Source organism: Drosophila gunungcola, chromosome 3R (genome assembly GCF_025200985.1).
Source record: "Drosophila gunungcola strain Sukarami chromosome 3R, Dgunungcola_SK_2, whole genome shotgun sequence".
NCBI lineage: Eukaryota > Metazoa > Arthropoda > Insecta > Diptera > Drosophilidae > Drosophila > Drosophila gunungcola.
Window position 1 is genome coordinate 23,794,406 of NC_069139.1, and position 20,592 is coordinate 23,814,997.

Genomic DNA, 20,592 nt, shown 5'->3' on the forward strand with positions numbered 1-20,592 from the left:
CGCAGCAGCTTTGGAATCCGGAATCTGGCAACTCGGCACTGGGAACTTGGCTCGAATCTGAATCTGTTTATGGACGTGTTCGGGCTGGGGTTTCAGTTCGGTTTCCTGTGCAGCTGTTGCACTTTTGCAGCGCCCGCTCCGGCTGCTCGGCTTTTGTTCTTCGGCTCCGGCTGTGTTTGAACTGCAAATAGAAGGAACAGGCATTAAACTATTTGTCTGTGCTTCCTGACTGGGTATTTTATTGCTGTGGCTGCACGGTACAAAAATCTAGATATATTTGTTCCGTTAAATGACTTATATGAGTACCCATTAAAAACCATTGAAGCTATGATGATTTTCACTTCAATTATTCGATCGACTTTCTATACATAGTCGTCCGATTTTGTTTAAATTTAAACCGTAATTCCAAAATAATAAACTATTGCTAAAATCAAAGAGCTATAAAAAAATAAAAAAAACAAAGCTATAATTTTTTTTTTCTTATATTTTTATGGGAGCTATATCCGAGCCGATCCGGCTCGCTCCGACTTATGTACTACCTGCAATAGAAATACAACTTTTGGGAAAGTTTCATGCAGATAGCTTGATACTAATAATGGATAGTTTTACTTAACAATAAAGCCTAGATATATTTAATTTGAAAAATATTTTTTCTCAGTGCTCTGCCACCGCACTCGCACAGACACAAGGACGAGTGCTTGTGTCGTCTGCCCCCGTTTGTATGCTACAATATTTATGTGTTTGCTTTTGGGTTAGTGTGTGTGTGTTTACCACTCGAGCAAAGATGCAAAGCTGCCTCCTTTCTTGTTCTCTGCTTGCATTCAAAACTTTCTGAGTGCCACCTGTATCCGTTCACCACCCACTACCAACCTGCCACCGGTGGGTAACCAGCACACCTGCAACCAAGCCTCTCACCGTATTCTCTCGAGTGGCGCATATCGCTCTCTAAAGCTTTGCCTGCAACGTCGTTAAACATATTTTCTTATATGCTTTCATTAGAGTCACTTGACCGACTTAAGCAAATATCTTTTCAAGCCAATGCAGTCGGGGTAAGCCAATAAAATCCTGGGGCGTTTTGTGCCAATTTGAAATTTCTGAAACTGGTCCAATGGCAAAATAAACCTGTACAAAACATAAAAAGGCATAACCAAAACTTGATTTCAAAGGCAACCCAATTAAATGCTAGGCCAAACAGTTGTAGAATGTTCTAGAAACTCGCAGGAATAATAGTAACAATAAAAATGAATACTGGATAGAAAACCTTTAAAGTATAAATTCGCGTTTGACAAGTATGTATTATGAAATCTTTCGATCTTAAAAAAACTTTGTATCTTGTAGTCTTATATTAAAAAGTTTTGTAAGTATATATTATAATTTATAAACTTTTAGATTTTTAATAAATTCAGAATAATAAACTTGAAAAAATAATGCTAAGCTCTTGTGTAGTTTAGAAAGATCAAAAGTTGAAAAACATTACCGGAAAGACAGTCGTCTTTCGTTTTCACCAGTTCTTAGCACAGGATTAAATATAAATAAAGTTTCAAATGTGACAACCATCTTACGAAATAAAGTTGTTTTCCCTGATCCCGCGAGTTTTAGAACATTTAAAATTGGGAAGCTGCTGTTTGGCTGGGAAAACAAACATTTCCCAGTGGAAAAATTCCTTTTTTAGTTCACGTCCTTGACGTTTTCAGGCTGCAGCAACTGCTGGCTTCGAATTAAGCCAAAAAACTTGACTTGTGTTCGGCTGAGCCTTGCATGCTGACAGTCCATTAGATGGTGCTCGTGTAATAATACCGCTGCCACGCCCCCTGCAGTTGCACCGCCTTAAGTCTTGGGACCCCTTCTAGATCCCTTTGCTTGGCAACTTGTCTGCATAAGGACAAAGGGACCAGGACCAAGAGGCTTTTGCAGCTGGCGCCGCAGTAATTTAAATGTTATTTAGCCGCGCAATTAAAATGGCATTAAGACGGCACCGAAATGCGAGTTGCAGGCTGGCAATTTAATTCGCTCTCCACCTCCCTCACCCAGGTGCACATTTTAGCTAAATTAGCTCAATTTTCCTCTGGCTCTTTGCATTTTCCCCGAGTTTCCATGGCAACTGTCGCAACCTTTCAGGCGCTTTTCCGAGGCTGTTTCTAAATGGTCGCTGCCTGGTACTCGGGAGATAAGACGTCCTGGCCTAAGTGAATATTTTCTTAGTTCTTGCGGCTGCAGCAGTTATTCCCTCCGTTTTCCGGGACGCAGTTTTCACTAGAACTTTTCCATAAACATGCGCATTTTTTACCCTGCCAAAACGAGGGGTTATTTGAGAGGGGGAAAAGCGACCAGAAGTTGTATTTATCTTATTTTATTTTATATCTGCCAGTGCCTGGAAGCTCACAGCTAGAGCGCTTAGTTTTAGCTGGCACGAGCCGTTTTTCTTCCCAAGTCTGTGTTCATAAAATGTCAACTTCAAACTTGGCTGAAAAAGCCACTGAAATCCAGAGAAGTGTGTTTAACTATAAGAAGCTGTCTGAGTTTAATTCGAGGCTACGGTAGACAAAATTCTGGTCTTGTTTTGATAACTAAAAGAACCCTGGTTTTTAGCTTAATTAAGGTTTAATAAGTATGGAAAACAAACATTTTTAAATTGAAATTGGAAAGTGGAAAAGTGGAATAATATCTAAAATATCTTACCTTAAAATCTATTTGCTAACATCTATTCACCAGCGTAAACATGGTATTGCTTTTGTATAGTTTTTCGTGGTTCGTTTTCGCTTTAGTTTTTTTCCCTTTTCGTAAAAATCCCTGCTGGAATGCTGTCATGGATATGATAGCCCACAAAGTAGGACAAGGATAGCCGGAAAATGAGCGTTAGAAAGAGACAGTCGGAAGCGCGAAAATTTTAATGACATTCAAATTAAATTATAATTTCAAAAGTTTCGGCATGCCGGGGGACGGGGAGCGTTGCTGATGACAACGATGACAAGGACACAGGTGAAAGGTACCGCCCACCCACAATTCCCGCCCCCTTTTCTCAACCCAACACCCCAACCCCCACCCCTTTGCTCATGCGGGTCAGCTTTGTTGGCCAAAGGTCACAGCGACAGCAGAGGAAAAAAGGTTTGGCCAGCCCCCAACGACCCCCTTTCTGCTCCCAATCAACTTTCTTTATTTTCCCCATTTTCCCACCTTCCCGCCGCCATCGCTGGTTTTTTTCGTTTGCTCTTGTTTTCAAAATTTGGCAAATGCTGAAAAACATGGCAAACGACAAAACGAACGGTAAAAGCCAAAGGGTAAACAACACAAAAGCAAACGAAACAAAAACAAAGACGATAGACACCGAAAATGGCGGAGGAAAAAGAGAAAAGTCGGAAAAGCGGTGGAGTAGGGAAAAAGTTAACTGTGTTTTGTTTGTGTTTTCATTTTTGTTTACGGACTTGTAATGTTTGGCATTCATGTTTTTTACTATTATTTTTTTTTTGCCTTGTTTGTATGAATATCAAGTCAAATACATGGAAAAATAATTGCAAACCTTTTTTTAAAAAATATTTTTAAGAGCTAATAAAAAAATGTCCTAAAAAATTGCTTGAAAATTGTCTGGGAATAAGCTGTTTTCTTTACAAAAAAATATTTTACAGTTTTATAATATTTTTTAGAGTTTAAATTTTCACTACCGAATTATTTTCTGTTATGAAGAAAATGGAAATGAATATATGTATATGTACTTCAACAATAGCTTACTTCTTATGGGTCACTGAAACGCATATTTTGTTCCTAGATCTGCCTGACTAGCTACCATTTTGGCAGTGTATAAGTTAGAGGTGTCTGGTTTAATTGATGAGTTGAAGAGGGTAGTGGCGGGCAGGTAGACCGCCAGTCAGCGACGCTTAATTGGTACCAGAGGGTAAATCAAGAAGTGAGGGATTGATGTCTATTATGGGCTGAATACCTAATGTGCTTAAGGCAAGACAATATTCCCTGAAGAAAATCAAAATTAGACTCATTTTCGGGAGAGTGACAGAGCTAACGCTATGTGTATTACATTTGTGTCTCGCTAAGCAAATCTTACCTAATGTTTTTCAGAACATTTCCCTCCATTCTTTTCCGGTCTTTAAACCGCCACGCAATCATTAAGCCCCGAAAAATATGGCCATATGCTTTAATGAGGCTCAATCATCATCAAGTTTTCACTGACCATTTGACCTTTTCTTTTGACGGGCGACAGGACTCCGATCAAAGGCCTTTAGCCCGGCCATTAGGCGAATGTCTGGCGCCAGGAAAACTATAAAATAAATGCTCGGGCGTGGTGCAGAGGCAGAGAAACCCAAGAACCAGGAACTTACGTTCATCTTACGACAGAAACTGCTCAGAATTTAAATAATTTTCTTTGAAGTATCATGAAACTTTTAACAATGATTAATTCCTGTGCTTTAGTAAAATAAATATATTTAATTTTAATAAAAATAATATACAAAAAAAAGACTAAACCCTTTTGATCCAAACTTGTATCCTTATTGTTAGGACCATAAAACTTTTTTAGTGGATTCGGCAACGGAAACCGTTTTGTTTTTAAATTCATGTTTTAAAAAAGCAGATATTAATCACTTTTAAACCTAACAGGCTAATCAAAGTGTCCATTACTGCAGGAATGTATTATAATTCACTTTCTTTGTTAGAAGAAACATCCCATTGAAAATTTATTTTCGGTCTTATATATAATAAATGTTACAAACAATACTACAAAAATTAAAATGTTTGCATTAAAAACAAAACAAATAATTAATTAATTTAAAATAAACTTAAAAGTCAATGAAAGCTACAGTAGATTTGTTTTAAAACAGAAAGTAGTTTATAGAAAGTAAGAGAAGTCAGAAGTTTATAATTGGTTTTCAAGGAACTTTTCAATTAATGACAATAAACAAAGCTTAACAAATTTCTATGGAATTTGCTGAGTTCGATTTTATTGTGTAAGTGTGGAAAACTAAGCAATGAAACTACGTAGAGTCCCACTAATACGTCAAAATTGCACAGCATGAGACGAAAAAACTGTGGGCCAGAGGAGGAAGCCAGTAGCGTTTAGTTTTTTATTGCATGCGCCGCATGTGGCGGCTGCGGCGATTGAAGTGACCCCCTCGAAGGGGGGGGGAGCGGGAAGATGGGCGGTGGTTTGGTGTTTGGTGGCGAGGGATTGCAGGAGGTGGCAGTGGGTGGCGCCGGCACTACGTCCGGTGCACGAGTTTGGCTTTAGTGGCTCTCGCTCGTCACCGGGGCTCGTTAACGCTGAGACGCTCAATTTAGCGCGACTTATTCAGGTTCGCGCTCCGCTTGCCTCCGCTTGCGCCCGTGTGACTGACCTTGATGATATCACCACAGCCATGTCGTCGTGGCCATCGTCATCCCAGGCCGCAGTTCCCTTCCTGTTGCCTTTCCGCTCCCAGACCCACACGGAGAAAATTAACAAAAACACATCGTTTTCCTCTAAAACATTTTTACTCACAAAACGTTTTAATTTTTAAATGGCCATAGCTGGATCATATATCTTCATATATAAGAAACTTGATCCTACACACTACAAATTTTAACTCATTAAAGCAATATTTAATGTTTAAATGAGTGTAATAAGTTCATTTAAACTATTTAAAAAACTTAACTTGATATATTAGAAAGGACATATTCCTTAAAACTCTACCCTACACATTACTTATTTTGAGCCACTAATGAGTTAAAAAAAAAGTATATAAAAGATGTATATATCTAATTAATTTTAAATAAATGAAATATTATATCTCTTAGTTAATTTAGTTAAATCGTCCATCAAAAAAAATTTTTTACAGTACCACTTAATCTGTCCTACCTTACCCTAGCATTTATATAAATTATATAATTTTTTTGAAATAATTGCAAAAAGCACTTATAATTAACTTGTAAGCTTGTCAAGTTAGGATAAAGATATTTAGATACAACCAGATATTCTATAATAAGCTTATCAAAGTTGTGTGTGTAGAATTGCTAACTATTTTACCCCAGTTCCTAGTTGTTGATTAATCTTAATCACTTTTTCTCCGTGCAGGCCAAGACATGTGCGAATCTCTCTCGAGCGAGCCGCCTGCTTACACGACTCTAGCCCACAAGCACACACACAACCGCCACCGCCCCCGTTCCTGCCCCTTGCCCCTGCCCTTGGTGTCGATGTCTTGGGCCTCGGCCTCCTCGGTGGGTGTGCTGCACTTAAAGCCGAAATAAAAAATCAATAATCGGGGAATGACAAGTCAACAGCCAACAGCAGCTGAGCTGAACTCAGGCGAAGCCGCCATTTCTGACTGCTCCTGCCTCCAACACACCACACACACACACACACAGACGCGCGGAGAAAAAGGCATGTGTGCGGGTGTGTGTATTTTTTTGGGGGCAAAAGTTGTATATTAAGTAACCTGAGCGAGCTGGGTAGTCCCCGGGACACGTACTCGGCACACGACCCAAAAACGTGCACCGCAGGTCTCGACTCGAATTTATGGCAGTGTCGCTTCTTATTTATGTATTTTTCAACTTGCAGTTGGTTATGAAATATATAGAGTCGTTAACCTAGAGAGAATGCAAAACCCTGCCAAGAAATGGAACGTTGAGAGATGGAGTGGAACCAGCAGATGATATACGATTTGGTAATGGAATTTTAAAGAGGGCGACCAGAAGATAAATAATCTAAAACGAGCGAAAGAATATGTGCAAAAACGTCAACGTACAACATTTTAAATAAATTTTAGTTTTTGTTGTTCAATTGAAATGAAGTTAAGTTAATTAAATAATATCGACATTTTAACAAAACCCCAAAAGTTGTAAAGCTAAAATTGTACAGAAGATGCTCTATTATAGAACATATTTAATGTTACTTTGGATGCACACTTTACTATTATATCAATAATCAGCTTGAATATAAATAGATGCTCTATTATAGAACATATTTAATGTTACTTTGGATGCACACTTTACTATTATATCAATAATCAGCTTGAATATAAAGTATACGCCATGAGGACGGTAGCTCTCTGGCTTGAATGACTATGAATACTCAACATTCAATCCCTGATGGCCGGTCCTTTCCGATCCCTTTGTCCCTTTTCAACTGATGATGCTGTAAAATGTCAAATGTGAGTGCTGCTTTCATATGAAATGACGCAAGAAATAAAAGCGTTCGCTTTTGGGGCGCCACTGCCAAAGGGCAAGCATCCATCCATCCAACCATCCAAGTACACAATGCCAATGACTGGCCTGCCCAGTGACGTCACGGCCATAGGGCCCTGCACATATATGTATTTTCTGACCACAAAATGCCGACAAGAGACCCAGCAGAATAGCAATGTTCGGCTTTGTTGGTTTGGTTACCTCAGGCAGGTTAATTAATCGCACGGAACGTCATCAGCATCCGGAGCGCTCTGAATACGTTACGCATACGACCTGTGAAACGTCCTACACAACGACTAACTCTGGATCGATTTGAGCTTGAATAGCTGCATAATGCAATCGGTGCATCAACAACACGCATCATCGAGCAACTAAAACAAAAACAACAAAGTCAACAATCAATATTGATGCGATGCTTGTGATGATAACAGACTTGGTTGCTGCTCCCCCGATAATTATGCTCATAAAAGCGTAAGAGTTATAATTGGGCTGCTTATTACAATAAACAGAGCGCTGGCTGTCGGGGCCATAGAAAGTGGAACTGAGGCCTGGGCACCATCCATACACCATATCATTGGGTGTGTGCGCTCGTGTGCACTTGCCTGAGTTATTCAATTTATGGCAGAAGGCAAATTGCAGCCACAGCAACAATTACAGCAATCACGGCAGCAACAGCAATAACAATATGCGAAAAATTAAGCGGAAAACGCGCTGGAAATTAAATTGAATTTTAATTGGCCCACGCATCAATAAATTGTAATTTTTTACAATAATTACAAAGTTATTTAATATTTATGTTGACTCGTCGCTTGTCAATTAGTCTGGCTCATGCAATTAGGGTTGATTAAAAAATTATACTTTCTGCTAAGTACACACATATGTACTTTTTCTGGCCAACAACAAAAAAACACAAATTAAAATATATTGGATTCCTGATTCAAAACGAAAATTCCGTCAACTCATTAATTATGTTTAAAACTTGATTACGGTTTAACGTTTCAATTCATCTCATTATTTTCCTTTACAACGTTTCATAAAAAGTTAAACTAAAATAATGGCTTTGAGTTTCAATTGATTAAAAAAATACACCATTTAACAGAATATGAATTTTCATAAATTAAAAGAGATTTAAGTTTGTTGCAAAAAGGTAAGCAATTATATTATCAATTATGTCCGCAAATACTTAATTGACTTTAATTTAAAATTTTCCTGCTCGAAATAATTAAAAATAAATTAAATTTTATGTTTCTGCATTTACAATATATTTTTCTGGATTATACTTTCAACGTTGATTAAAGAAACAAATTTAAACACATGATTCAAAAACCTAAGCTAGTTATAACATTAAAAGGATTTAAATGCAAAATTAAATTGAATTAGAACGACGACTTTTCACAGCGCTAATGTTATACAACTTTAATCTGTGCATGTTAAAGCAAAGCCAACGTTGGTAACACCGGCGATAACAACAGCGACAATCTCACTGAGCGATTTACAGGCAAAGCTTGGCGCATACAATCACACTAAAATCGCGCATACGCCGCGTATTCCCCAAGACACAGCAGAACTTCGCATTTGTTTGCCTTTGAGTGGCACATGCGCCACACTTGGCACTTGCTTTTATTTTACCCTGGGTTGTTTTTAATGCCCAGAGCACCAGGGCTAACACACACGCGCAGACAGACACACATCAAGCCGCTTATTCCCAGTACACGTCACGGGCTCAATGCGTGTGTGTGCGTGAGTGTGTGTATGCTTATAAGTGATTATCTGCCTGTAAAAATGGCGTAGAAAGTAGGAGCTTATATTCCCATACCCTGATGCGCATTTCTCGACGTAACGGGTTATAAAGTACTTTAAAATTGTTTATTTGTTCAGCGGAAACATGCTGTTTATCGTTTATACATTTTTCACTTATCTTCTTCAATTTCTAAAATTAATACATTTTTAAACCATTCTGCGAAAGGTATTCCTTACAAACACGCTTCATATGATTTTTCTCAATTTAAGAGCTTATGCAGCATAGCATTAAAGGCCCGTTAATTAAGGTACCCTATATTTAAAAAAATAAACAGAATATTCATTACACTTAATAAGCTATGAGACTACTTTATTCAAATGTAAAGTCATGATTAGGAATTAAGGAGACCAACTGTTTTATAGTTTCAAGAAATGTAAATTTATACATTTTTTTGAGACTATCTTTTTCCGGAACGTTGATGTATTCAGTTTTTGAATCACTTTAACAAACATTTAATTTTACCAAGAAACTGCAAAAAAAAACTGAAATGAAGACGCCTGAGTTTCGCAGTTCTATGTGCCATGTTATTGCAACTGATTCTCCTGATTCTTATTAAAACCAATAAAATCTAATGAGACTGCAGCAGACAACAAATAGCGTTATTATCGCCAGGCAATGGCCAAGAGGGAAACACCAACATTCAGACTTCAGAACCACAAGAAAACTCATAAAAGTAGCTAAAGCACAGACATATAAAAGGATCGCATAAAACTAATGTTAAACAATTCCCTTCTGCCCTTGTTTCTATCCTTTGTCCTTTGTCTGCTGTTTTCTGCTTTCTGTTTTCCGTTTGTGTTGCGTGAGTTTCGGTCTGGTTCGGTTTGGTTGGGTTCAATTCGGTAGGTCTCGGACATTCATCGCCCATCGTCATCGCCGGACCCTTAAGACAATGATGGTTGGCCGAAAGCCCACGAGGATATGCAATAAAACTGCGTTTTAATGCTGCTCCTACGGACAAGAAACGACCCATTTACGCAGCCGGCTTGTTCTCATACGATTGAAGAAATACTCATACCTAGTATATGAATACTTTTAACGCAAGTACAAACAAAAAATAAATTTTGTAGATGATTTTAATGTCATGTCAATCAAACGTCTAAAATTAAATGATCTTGGAAATATAGATTTAAGGAAAGTAAAATCTATTGTTCTCATATTTCGATAGGTTTCTTTATTTTAATAAAATCAAGAAGAAGAAATACTCATACCTAGTATATGAATACTTTTAACGCAAGTACAAACAAAAATAAATTTTGTACATGATTTTAATGTCATGTCAATCAAACATCTAAAATTAAATGATCTTGGAAATATAGATTTAAGGAAAGTAAAATCTATTGTTCTCATATTTCGATAGGTTTCTTTATTTTAATAAAATCAAATTATTAATTTAAATTATTTAAATTATTAATTAAATAAAATTGAAATTTATAAAGATAAGCAAAAGTGTCTATTCTAAAATGTAAGCTTTTATTTTGCCAGGATATACAGCACTTTGAATAACAGAAATCTAACGTCAATAGGACTTTCTTAGAAATAAGAGACTTCGGATGAGAAACTTTTTCTTTGGCCTTCCCTTAGCACGTCATTCAATATTCATATTAGCCGAGGGTATAAAACTGTCCCCTTTGTTTCAATTTTATTGCTGGCTTTTTATGTTCGCCTGTTTGTTTGTCCTTCGCATTGTTTTATAGCATTTTATTTGCATATTTTCGCGAGTTGCTCACCCGGTACACGTATAAAAGATTTTTATGAGTTTGTCGATTCTCCGTGAAATGCAAAAGGAGCCAAGTGGAAAAGCATTGCACTCCCCACGGTCTGCAGGGCAACTCCTGTTCCTTGGTTCCTTAGTTCCTTGGTTGCCGAGAGGCAAGTGCTGCCAGCCATTTGAGTTTCAGCTTTCAGCGTTCCGTGAATTATTTGACGGGGCACATATATGGAAAAATACACGAAAAATTGCATGGAGAGAGATGCCCAAACGCAAAAAGTGTAAAACAATTCTCAAGTGTTTCACGCTTTAAGCCTTGCGCCTTTTGCTTGTTTGCTTTGTGTGTGGCGAGTGCTGTTAGCCGTGTGTTTGGTGTTTTGTGCTCAACCTTTTTGTGTGTGAAGCCCAGAGCATAATTTCACCACAAAGAACACAGCCGGAGTTCCCACGCCCGGCGGACTCCTTTGTGATTTAATCATTTTTTTGCAACTGATTCAATTAACTTAAACATCTCATGCCATATTTTTTTGTGCTAGGCACCACCAAATTGCACTTTCCCTCGACGCAAAAGAGATGCCACAATTGCAGGCCAGTGGACGGGTGCATTGTGCGTGGAATTGATGGATTCGGTTGGATAATGGATAAACAGTGATAAACGGAAGTCCGCAGCAGCGGCATCCAATTATACTTAATTCCTGGAGGCAAAAAAATGACAAATTGAATTAATGGCATTTGAATTGTTAAGCAATGTTATGTTGCCTATTAAAATTAAAGACACCAGGGAAATATGTATTGACCAGAGATTAAACTAAATCATTATATTTTCCTGTTTTTAAATTAATTTAATAACTACTTGGTACAATATTAATGAACGGTCATTTTTTAAAATTGATTTTGATTTAAACTTATGCACCATTTTTTATACATCTTTTTGGCAGTGTTGACATTTCCGTAATCCGTTGTTTATAGAGCTTATATTTTTTTTCGGAAATTCATAAAAAAATAATGATTTATGCTATCTATCCTATAAATATTTCACTCCATTTTTAAACCAGAAAATATGTAAAAGTAAATATAAATATTTTATGTATCCCTTGCCAAAATTAAATGTATTGGCTTGACTCTTGTACAACACAAACAGAAAAAGCTAAAATATTATGGAACTTGTGTTGAAAAAATAGCGAAGCCAAATTTGTGTTGGTAGAGTAATTAAAATACTATAAAAAACAAGAATTAAGGCTTGATTTGTTGTGAACGAAAATACTGTATAAAAATAAACTAAAGAATACGAATTTTATATTACGATCTCCATAAAACGGATGAACATTTGTACTGTGAACGAAAAACTTGTAACATAATATAAAATAATTGTGTAATAAAGCGCATATATATGTATACAAATATTTATGCAACATAAATCTCAATAACGAATGCAGTTCACAGACCTATAAAAAAATAACCATAACCATATCAGACACCTAAAGCCCAGCAAACTAGTTGGTCGCATTTTAGCACTCCCATGGATACATAGATACAACTATATCTTTGGCGGCGGTATGTAAATAGGGGGACTAGTCGAAAAAAAAACGGAATGGGACAGAAACTGCAGCTAAAGCAAACTAAGCTCAGCCCAGCACGCAATCGCACGAATCTGGGCAACTAATCAGCGTTTGTACCTAATAAGCCGCCGGTGGATGATGACGCGATGATCATGGGATGATGATGATGATGCTGCATGAAATGAGCGGATTATGGTGGCTAGTGTATAGTGGATAGTGTACAGTAAACCGTGTGTGTTTGGGTTAAGTGTGATAAATCGACAGTTGAATTAAGCGACATGTGGGCGACTGGGAGAGAATGCGAGAAATTGTGCGGCTGGGAATCAAGCGAAATATTTACACACACCCGAGTTAAGCCACTCACGCACTCGGGCACACAATAATCGAAAGAAATGAAAAAAGATATGCCCATGCACTGAAAAAAAATAAATAAGACTGGGTCTGTTCCCAGCAATTTTAATTATTAAATTGAAATTATAATCAGACTACTCAGTTTTTACTTATCTGACTTATACGTATTTTACCAATATAAACCGTTTATATATCAATGTATCTCAAATGCTTATAGGAATGTGTTTCAATAGTTGTATTTGTGTAGGCCGCTTTTATTGTTTTTGCTGATCTTAAATTTAACTATTTGTACATTTTCCTGTAACATGTTGAAATATAATAACAAATGTTTGGCTCTGTGTGACGACGAACGAAAGAATAAAGTAAAAGTGTCTTTTCATCAGAATTTTAAATGTGCTCGCCCTCGACGTGAGTTGCCAAAAAGTGTGTATAAGTTTGTGTATGAGAGTGGGTACAGGTGTGCGCGTGAGCCGACCGAGCGGAAGTTATGGAGCCTACGTGCCCTACAACAAAAAAAAAAACACAAAAACAAATAATTTCGCTTTCGTTCGGTGGATGGGGGGAGGTATGTCGGGGCGGCGGGGCGGTGGGGCAAGCGGGCGGACGTTGAGGCAGCGCCACTCGATAAACCACCAATACCAGTGACCAAGTCCTTGTATGTAAACAGACAAATTATGAATTTGTAAGACTCGCTCCCTTTTCCCTTTATATCCTGTTTTTTCTCCCCATTGTTCTACATTTTTGCGAGTGTGTGTGTGTGCTAAAGACTTTACGGATCACGGAGCTCATCAAAAATCGTTAAATGCTAAAATGAAACAAGAAATCCCACAGCCAAAACAATTCTTTTGAGCAGAGGTTTTAAGTTATTATATTTCTTACACTAAAATAAGTCTTTATTGTTCTCTTTTAAAGAACACAATTGTTTATTATTTATTTATTAATTTATTTATTTCTGGTCGTGAAGTTATACGTTTAGCAGTTTAAGTTGTCTCTTTAATATACACATATATAAATATATAACTAAACTTGTAATTTATTTTCTTGGTGTTACTTAAAAAACTTTTAACATTTATACTGATTGCTTGTCAAAGTATACTAAATTTTTTTTAGAAAACCAATAATATGAAAATCTTATTTCTTACAGTACCTTTTGACAGACTTTTTCTATTTCTTACAGATTAACGACTTACCTTTTTGTGCACTGAAAATGCTGCACTCGGCCGCTCACTACATGTCACTGTTTATGTTTGTTGTTTGTTTAGAACTTCTCCGATTCTGCGATTTACCAACTTTCAAAACTGCAAATAAAATGGGGAACTGCTTGCATTGAATTCTCGCTTTTTGCACCAAAACTTCACTTTATCACACACAAAACCTGGCTAATGAATATCCTTCTGTGGCCGTGTTATGCCACATGCATGCCAGTGTATGTGTGAGCTTGTTTGAGAGCTGGCTTAAAGACCGAAAGAGATTGGACAAGGGGGGTCTACTCTTTGAAAATGAAATAGTCTGCCTTTGGGTTTACTTTGTGCCGTTGTCTCCTTTTTATCTCGCCTACTTTTGCTGTTTTTCTTTATGCCTTATTTTGCGCACTGAATTGAAAACTAGTGTGGCGGAGTCCGCTCGATCCGCTGGGCTCGGAAAATATGTGTCAGCCGCTCAAAACACGACGATGTCTCTAGCTAAACTGAAGCCAAATGGCATCGCAATGCGTACTTTAAACTGTTCGAAAGACATGGATAGGGACACACACACACACACACTCAGCGCGGAAAAACGGACAAGGCTTTTCCACTCGCTCTCTCTCTCTCACTCTCTCTCTCGGCAAAATAGCTTTTCTCATCTTTCTCATTATTTTTGGCCAAAAGCTTTGGCTTGTTTTTGTTCGCAATCAAAATCGGAAACTTTCGCCTGCGACACTTTGCCGCATTTGTTGTTGCTCTGCCCAACCGTACTAAATTTCATTATCTCGAGTGGCCGCTTTGTTTGTTTATTCGAGAGGCTCTTCATTAAGTAATTGTTGTTGTTCTTAATTGACAACGTTGATGGGCATTAAATTAATCAATCTAACTTGATAAAGTCTTATCAAATTTGTTGTATATACTTTAAATTAATAGTTTTGGTTTGTTTTTATACAACAACCGAAAATCGATCGCACACGTTTAAAGTCAGTTTTACACACACAAACACATTAATAGCCAGCCAGCTCTCTCACTCTCTCTGGCTCTCTCCAGCACACACACACACAAACAGGCTGCAGCTGTTTTGAGCCGCAAGGTATGCTACACATTTTTGAAAAGATTTCAAAACTCGTTTTAAACCATTGAAAGTCTTGAGTTTATCACATTTTTCAATGTACCGAACTTATTTATTCATTTTGGTTATATATATTTTTTTTACATATTTCTTTTCTAACTTAACCGGAACAAAATCGGAACCACCGTGACCGACGACTCGCACCAGAATGCGGAGAATCGGAAAATCGTAGAAAGCAGCAGCCGACCACAACAACAGCTGCAAAAGCGGCGTCGACGTCCGGGATGAAAAACTTTTCGGCCGCGCTCACACACACACAAACACCTGTATATCTTATATAGGGGGCCTACATATTATAGGAAATTTGATATGAAAACATTGACAAGCAGCCGCATAAAGCTTTTAGCCTTCAGCTGTGTGCACACAGTTGTTGTTAGTAACGAGGGTGTATAACAGTTTAGCATTTTCGGCTGGTGGAAATTCTTCTTGCGGCACAAGAGGAGCGCAGAGCTTTTCCGAAAACGAAGCTGAGGCTGGAAAAGTTTTTATTCTTAGCGTCGATTGATTGCTGGCCGGGAAACGGAATGCGGCAATGGGTAAGATAAGCGCTAACAGGCATAAACGGAATGGCTCAACATTTGGCTGATAAATTCTGGTGATATGGGTATTCACAGTGTAGCTCTACACAAATTAAATCGATTTTTGTTTGTTATAGTTTTTTCTTTCGGTACAAAATGAAAATCAAAACTATGTTTCTTTATTTTGGAATAATAATTATAATTATTTCTTAATAAGTAATCAGTAGCCATAAATTGTATTCCTCTTCTGACATTTTAAAAATATTTGATTTGATCCAAATAAATAAAACGACTTGTTAAAATGGTAACAATTACCTTAAATTTAGGATTAATGGCCTAAAAGATGAGCTTAGCTCATACATTTCAGGAAAAGTGGCATAAAATAAAAGCCGAGGCCATGTCTGACCTAAGTAATTATTATTATATTATTAATACTATATTATTAGTATTATATTATTACTATTATTTCTTAACAATGCTTGTCTTTAAGGTAATTTACCGAAATAAGTTTATCATTTCCACCCTTATTGTATGTTATTATGTTTATTAAAGCCTATAATGTATATGTATAGGTAATTTAATTTAATTTTAATTAATTAAAGTAACGCTGGACACATTGTACACATTAATATAGTTATATTTATTTAAGTATGTTATTTAATTAAAATTTTACCATAATGTTTTTTTCCAAGTTTTATTTATTATTTTTTTTATTTGATTGTTTGCCAGATCTCAAAATCAGACAAGATTCTAACTGCCATACGTTTCGTATGAATAATTTTTTTGTGGTAAATTTAAGACCGATTCAACGAGTAAGACACAAATTAATTAGCTTTGTTGTCTGAAAAACTCAGACATAGCATTGTTAAACAAACAATAACTATAATATCCACCCTCGTTGTTAAAAGCTTTATAGCGAGCTTTTTTACTCAAAACTCTGCAGCGGAGTGCGACAGGTGACAACCCTGCCTGCAGCTACCCATGCAACTTGTTGCGCCGGTTTTCGATTCTCAGTCTTCTTTCCATTCTCAAGTCCCCCGGACGTCGACCTCCGATCTTCAACTTGGTTTGTTATTGTTTGCTTTAGTTCTCTGGCATTTTTCTGCTAAGTGACTTTCGATCTTACGTGGGTGCGCGGTAAAAAAAAGTATTTATAAAGTATCTACGCATAGTCTGATTATTTGGCATATGCTTCATGTGCGGGCTAATTAAGTCGAATTTCTCCGAGTATTAATTGTGCCAACCGGTTTGTCGGCAATCTGCAATTGTTTTTTTGATGACTTAAGACGAGGGATGACTTAAAACGACACACCCATCATGTATAGTAGATACTATCAATGCGATTTGCATAATGACGACATTTGTTTTGAGAAGACTGTAATCAGCACTCGATCATGGAATTCGGCTCGAGATCTGCGTCCGAGGTCTTGGCCTTACACTTCCCCAGCTGCCTTTTTTGGAAATAATCAGTTTTGACGTCATTGCTTCTAAATTCAGTTTAAAACCCAAACCAAATCAGTCGTTCGCATGTTTGTCACGAACTCAAAAGTGAAATCTAAATGCAGTAGAAAGCCATTCAAATGCAGTTTCGGAGGGAAAACCTGAATGAATGCATATTTCAATTTCTACTGAAAGTTACAGAACTTTTATTAAGGAAAAGCAACGTTTTTTGCTTGAATAGCGCTCACGAGTTAAAACTATTTTTAAATTCCGTCACAAATGGGGTTTTTTGAATGGTTTACTTACTTAAACAGCAATGACATTCACTATCTTAAATTGGCACATTGATAGAGTGATATTAAAAATACGTTAAAAATAGCTGTGACGTTTCAAAAGCTCTTTTAATTAAGATAGGCAAATTTTGTTGCAGTTTAATTTTAGAAATATTTTAAAATTAATATTAGCAGATGGAAACAAAATATCCTGTTAGTTTAATTAATAACAAGCGGTTTTGATAAGAAATCAACGCAATCTGTTAAACAGTTTTTCTGTACGAAGTCTATAAAATTTTTTAATGGGATCTGCTCCATTTAGACAGCGGCCGATAAGCTTCATTTCGAGGCCATACACTAAACAAGATCCCTTGTATTTATCTTATCGCACAGCCGGAATCGCTCTGAACAAACCACACCACTCATCAAAATGCCCAATCCACTGTGGTTCATCTTCTGGCTGCTGGTCTTCTGGTTCGTCTCCTTCTTCGTGGCCTTTTTCTGCGCCTTCTGCTACATTTGGGTGTACGCCTTCGCCTCCTGCATTCCCGCCCTCACGGTAAGTGGTTATGTGGGTGTAGCTTAGTTTGGGGGTGAGTCAAAAACTTTACCTGTTAGTTCTGTGAGGCACCTTCCTTATCGGGCCGGGAAGATTTTTAACCAATTAGTCATTCCGGTGACTTATCAGAAACACAACCAGGGCTTATAGGCAACAACGATATCTGGCCGCGATTTTTGCCCAACCCAGACCCCAGTAAAACAAATGCAGCTAACCGATTTGTTTCGTTACCATTCGCAGGGCATATCGGACATTCTGCTCCAGGGCGTGCAGTTTCCGTTCTACTGCGGAAAGGCCATGCTGGAGGGCAAACCGGCCTTCTAGGAGGGATCCCCCTATCATACCTTACGTAGTGCTTACTACTTACTAAGTGCCTTACTACTGATAACTCTTCTTTTCGATCATTTTTTTACAATAAAGATTTATTAACTTATATTTAAAAACAACTCGCTTTTATATCATTCTCTTGGAGACGTTGACTGATTGTCTTACTGTGCTTTCTTTACAGAGAGAATGATATTTACAATTAAGAAATTTCGATGACAATGTAGATTTTTTTTATTAACTACATAAGCCATAAACAATTACATGTGATAATTTTTAATATCTTACGATAAACTTTCTAGATTACTTTGTTTTGGCTTTCGCAAATTAACATTTTTATTTATCAATGCTAGAGAATTGCCTTGTGACTAATATGTGAGCATATGTGAGCGATGAAAACGATAAAAAAAGTTTTGAAGTATGTTCAATTAAAAAAATGAATAAATCCGATGAAAAAAATTTGTTTCGGCAAACACACGAAGTGTAATATATAAGCACCAATAAAAAAACTTTAATTTACCCTCATATACATACTTGCTTTTGATAGCCAACAACAGTATTTAAATAATCGCACTTAATCAAGAAATTAAGTGAAAAAAACTCCGAACTTTTATATGTTTATATCAACTTTATACATTCCTGCTTTTATTCACAAAAAAGGAGTTCCTTTATTTTAATGGAACTAAATATTTCTTATAAAACTCAGGTATCTTACAAGAATTGAGTAGCTATGTTTTATATGTTTTTATTAATCAAAAATTAATACAAATTAACACATTGATTTCAAAAATTAATGATTTCGTCTTTGCCGAAATTTGCATCATTTCTTGTTTTAAATAAAGAAATTACGTGACAACAGGTCAGTAAATAAATATATACATTTTCAACTTATATGCATTCAGGAATAAATTTTCGTATTTATGTTATAATTCATGTTAACATTAATCAAAAATGGTGTTTAAATTAATTCAATTAAATATCTCTTACAAAAATCTGGCATTTAACAAAATTTCCTTTTTTATAAATTAACAAATTGATCATATCAAAATATTAAGTATTTCTTTTTCCTTGAGTTTCTTTACATTTTGGTATAAGAAAAAATGAAAACAAAATCCCTAGAACTACAACAACTAATAAATAAATTTATTAAAGAAAATCAGTTAACAAATTCAAAAATGAAGCCACTAGATATTCTTGTTTGTAACGTGAGCCTGGCTGGGAGCCGCTTTCCGTTTCCGTTTGAGTTTACTTGGTGGTTGAGGCCACCGTGGCGTTCTGCTGCCCACTGCCCGGTGCTTCCGCTGCTCCGGCTGCTGAGCTGCCGGCGAGATCGATAGCCTGGTGTCCGGCGGACTGAGCAGACGCCTCCTGTTCGCCGAGGGCGCGAAGCTCCAGCTCCCCGATGAGCTGCATCACCCGCATCTTGCCCTCGGTGGCCAGCTTGGGCGGCAGACCTTTGACGGTGGCGCAGATGCTGTCGAAGAATAGCTCCAGGGAGTCCCGAGGCGGCGTTATAGGCGACACCGGCTGCAGCTGGTAGGATTGCAGCTGGCGGGCGGCGTAGGAGGGCGTGGTGTGGATGGGCGTGATGGTGGCCTTGGAGCTGATCTCCTGTCCCTGACACACTGCATTGGGTGGAGTGGTGGGCGCGGGCACTTTCTTAATGGTGATCCTGCAGGGCGGAGCTGCTGGTGCTGCCGCGGAGGAGGATGTGGGATAGGAGGACCCAGCGGGCGTAACACTCGAGGGCAACTCGTTGATGGTCACGTGGAGGGGCAGATAGTCCAGCATGCCGGAGTGCTGCGAGTCCGTCTCGGAGATGCGGCGCTGCTGCTTGGAAGCGGGTTCTGTTTCAAAGTCGTTAAGTGTTTCCAGTTCATCAGCCTGATCTTCATCCTCCTCGCCCTCTTCACAATCCGCCTCGGCATCGTCCGGTTCGCCCTCCTCCTCCTCCGTTTCGTCATCGGGGGGATCGGTGCCGTACGGCAGCAAGCCCTCCTCGTCCTCGTTGTACTCCCACTTCATGGCGCTGGAACCGGATCCCTCCGCTTCGGGATGACTTGCCTTGGCCGGCAGGGCCTTTCTCTGCGCATTTTCCGAGTGCTTTATGCTGCCCTCGTGCTTGCCCAGATCCGATCTCTTGCAGCTGAGTCTGCACTCGCACACCGCGCAGAACACAAAGTGCGGATCTGTTTCGTCAGGCAGCAACCACGGATAAATCGCCTGGTACTCCGGCTTCGTCTTGGGGCGCGGGTATTTCAGTAGGGCGCACGGCCGGCGTGGCCTGTATTCGGAGCGTAGGGCATCTCTGCCGGAAAATAGGGTTAGTAATGAATCATTTCTGCTATGGTTCTTCGCCTAACTCACAGTTTTTCCTGAGTTAACTGAAGGTTTGCCATTTGGGCAGTTCTTTTCCAAAATATAAACAAATTTAAGTATTGTATGACCGTACTGGAATAGCATCTCAACACCGCGTAACGCGTTTCACATTTGCATTTAGAGTTGTCACCTTTTTAATTAATTTATTAAAAGGTGGTTCGAAAATTCATAAGCTTTTATTTATAACTTCTCAGATAACTT

The 20,592-nt window shown here is 38.0% G+C and overlaps 2 protein-coding genes and 1 long non-coding RNA gene across 7 annotated transcripts; 1 reads left to right on the plus strand and 2 right to left on the minus strand.

The window, feature by feature from the left end:
* Positions 1–42: 42 nt before the first annotated feature.
* LOC128255324 (uncharacterized) lies at positions 43–15,058 on the minus strand. Of its 5 annotated transcripts, none has more exons than XR_008267649.1 (3): positions 14,984–15,058; positions 13,774–13,881; positions 43–181 (listed from the first exon to the last, which is right to left on the minus strand). It is a non-coding gene; the product is annotated as an uncharacterized LOC128255324 (long non-coding RNA). The 5 variants fall into 5 exon arrangements; XR_008267648.1 differs by having other exon boundaries at positions 13,774–13,900; XR_008267650.1 differs by having other exon boundaries at positions 14,943–15,058.
* Positions 15,059–16,378: 1,320 nt separating this feature from the next.
* On the plus strand, positions 16,379–18,134 carry LOC128255321 (uncharacterized). The gene is made up of 3 exons (XM_052984852.1): positions 16,379–16,483; positions 17,523–17,688; positions 17,929–18,134. The coding sequence occupies exons 2-3, from the start codon at positions 17,560–17,562 to the stop codon at positions 18,010–18,012; spliced, it is 213 nt and encodes a 70-aa protein (XP_052840812.1). The 5' UTR covers positions 16,379–16,483; positions 17,523–17,559; the 3' UTR covers positions 18,013–18,134.
* Positions 18,135–19,134: 1,000 nt separating this feature from the next.
* On the minus strand, positions 19,135–20,468 carry LOC128255180 (protein suppressor of variegation 3-7). Its single transcript, XM_052984734.1, has 2 exons — positions 20,380–20,468; positions 19,135–20,320 (listed from the first exon to the last, which is right to left on the minus strand). The coding sequence occupies exons 1-2, from the start codon at positions 20,409–20,411 to the stop codon at positions 19,258–19,260; spliced, it is 1,095 nt and encodes a 364-aa protein (XP_052840694.1). The 5' UTR covers positions 20,412–20,468; the 3' UTR covers positions 19,135–19,257.
* Positions 20,469–20,592: the final 124 nt, after the last annotated feature.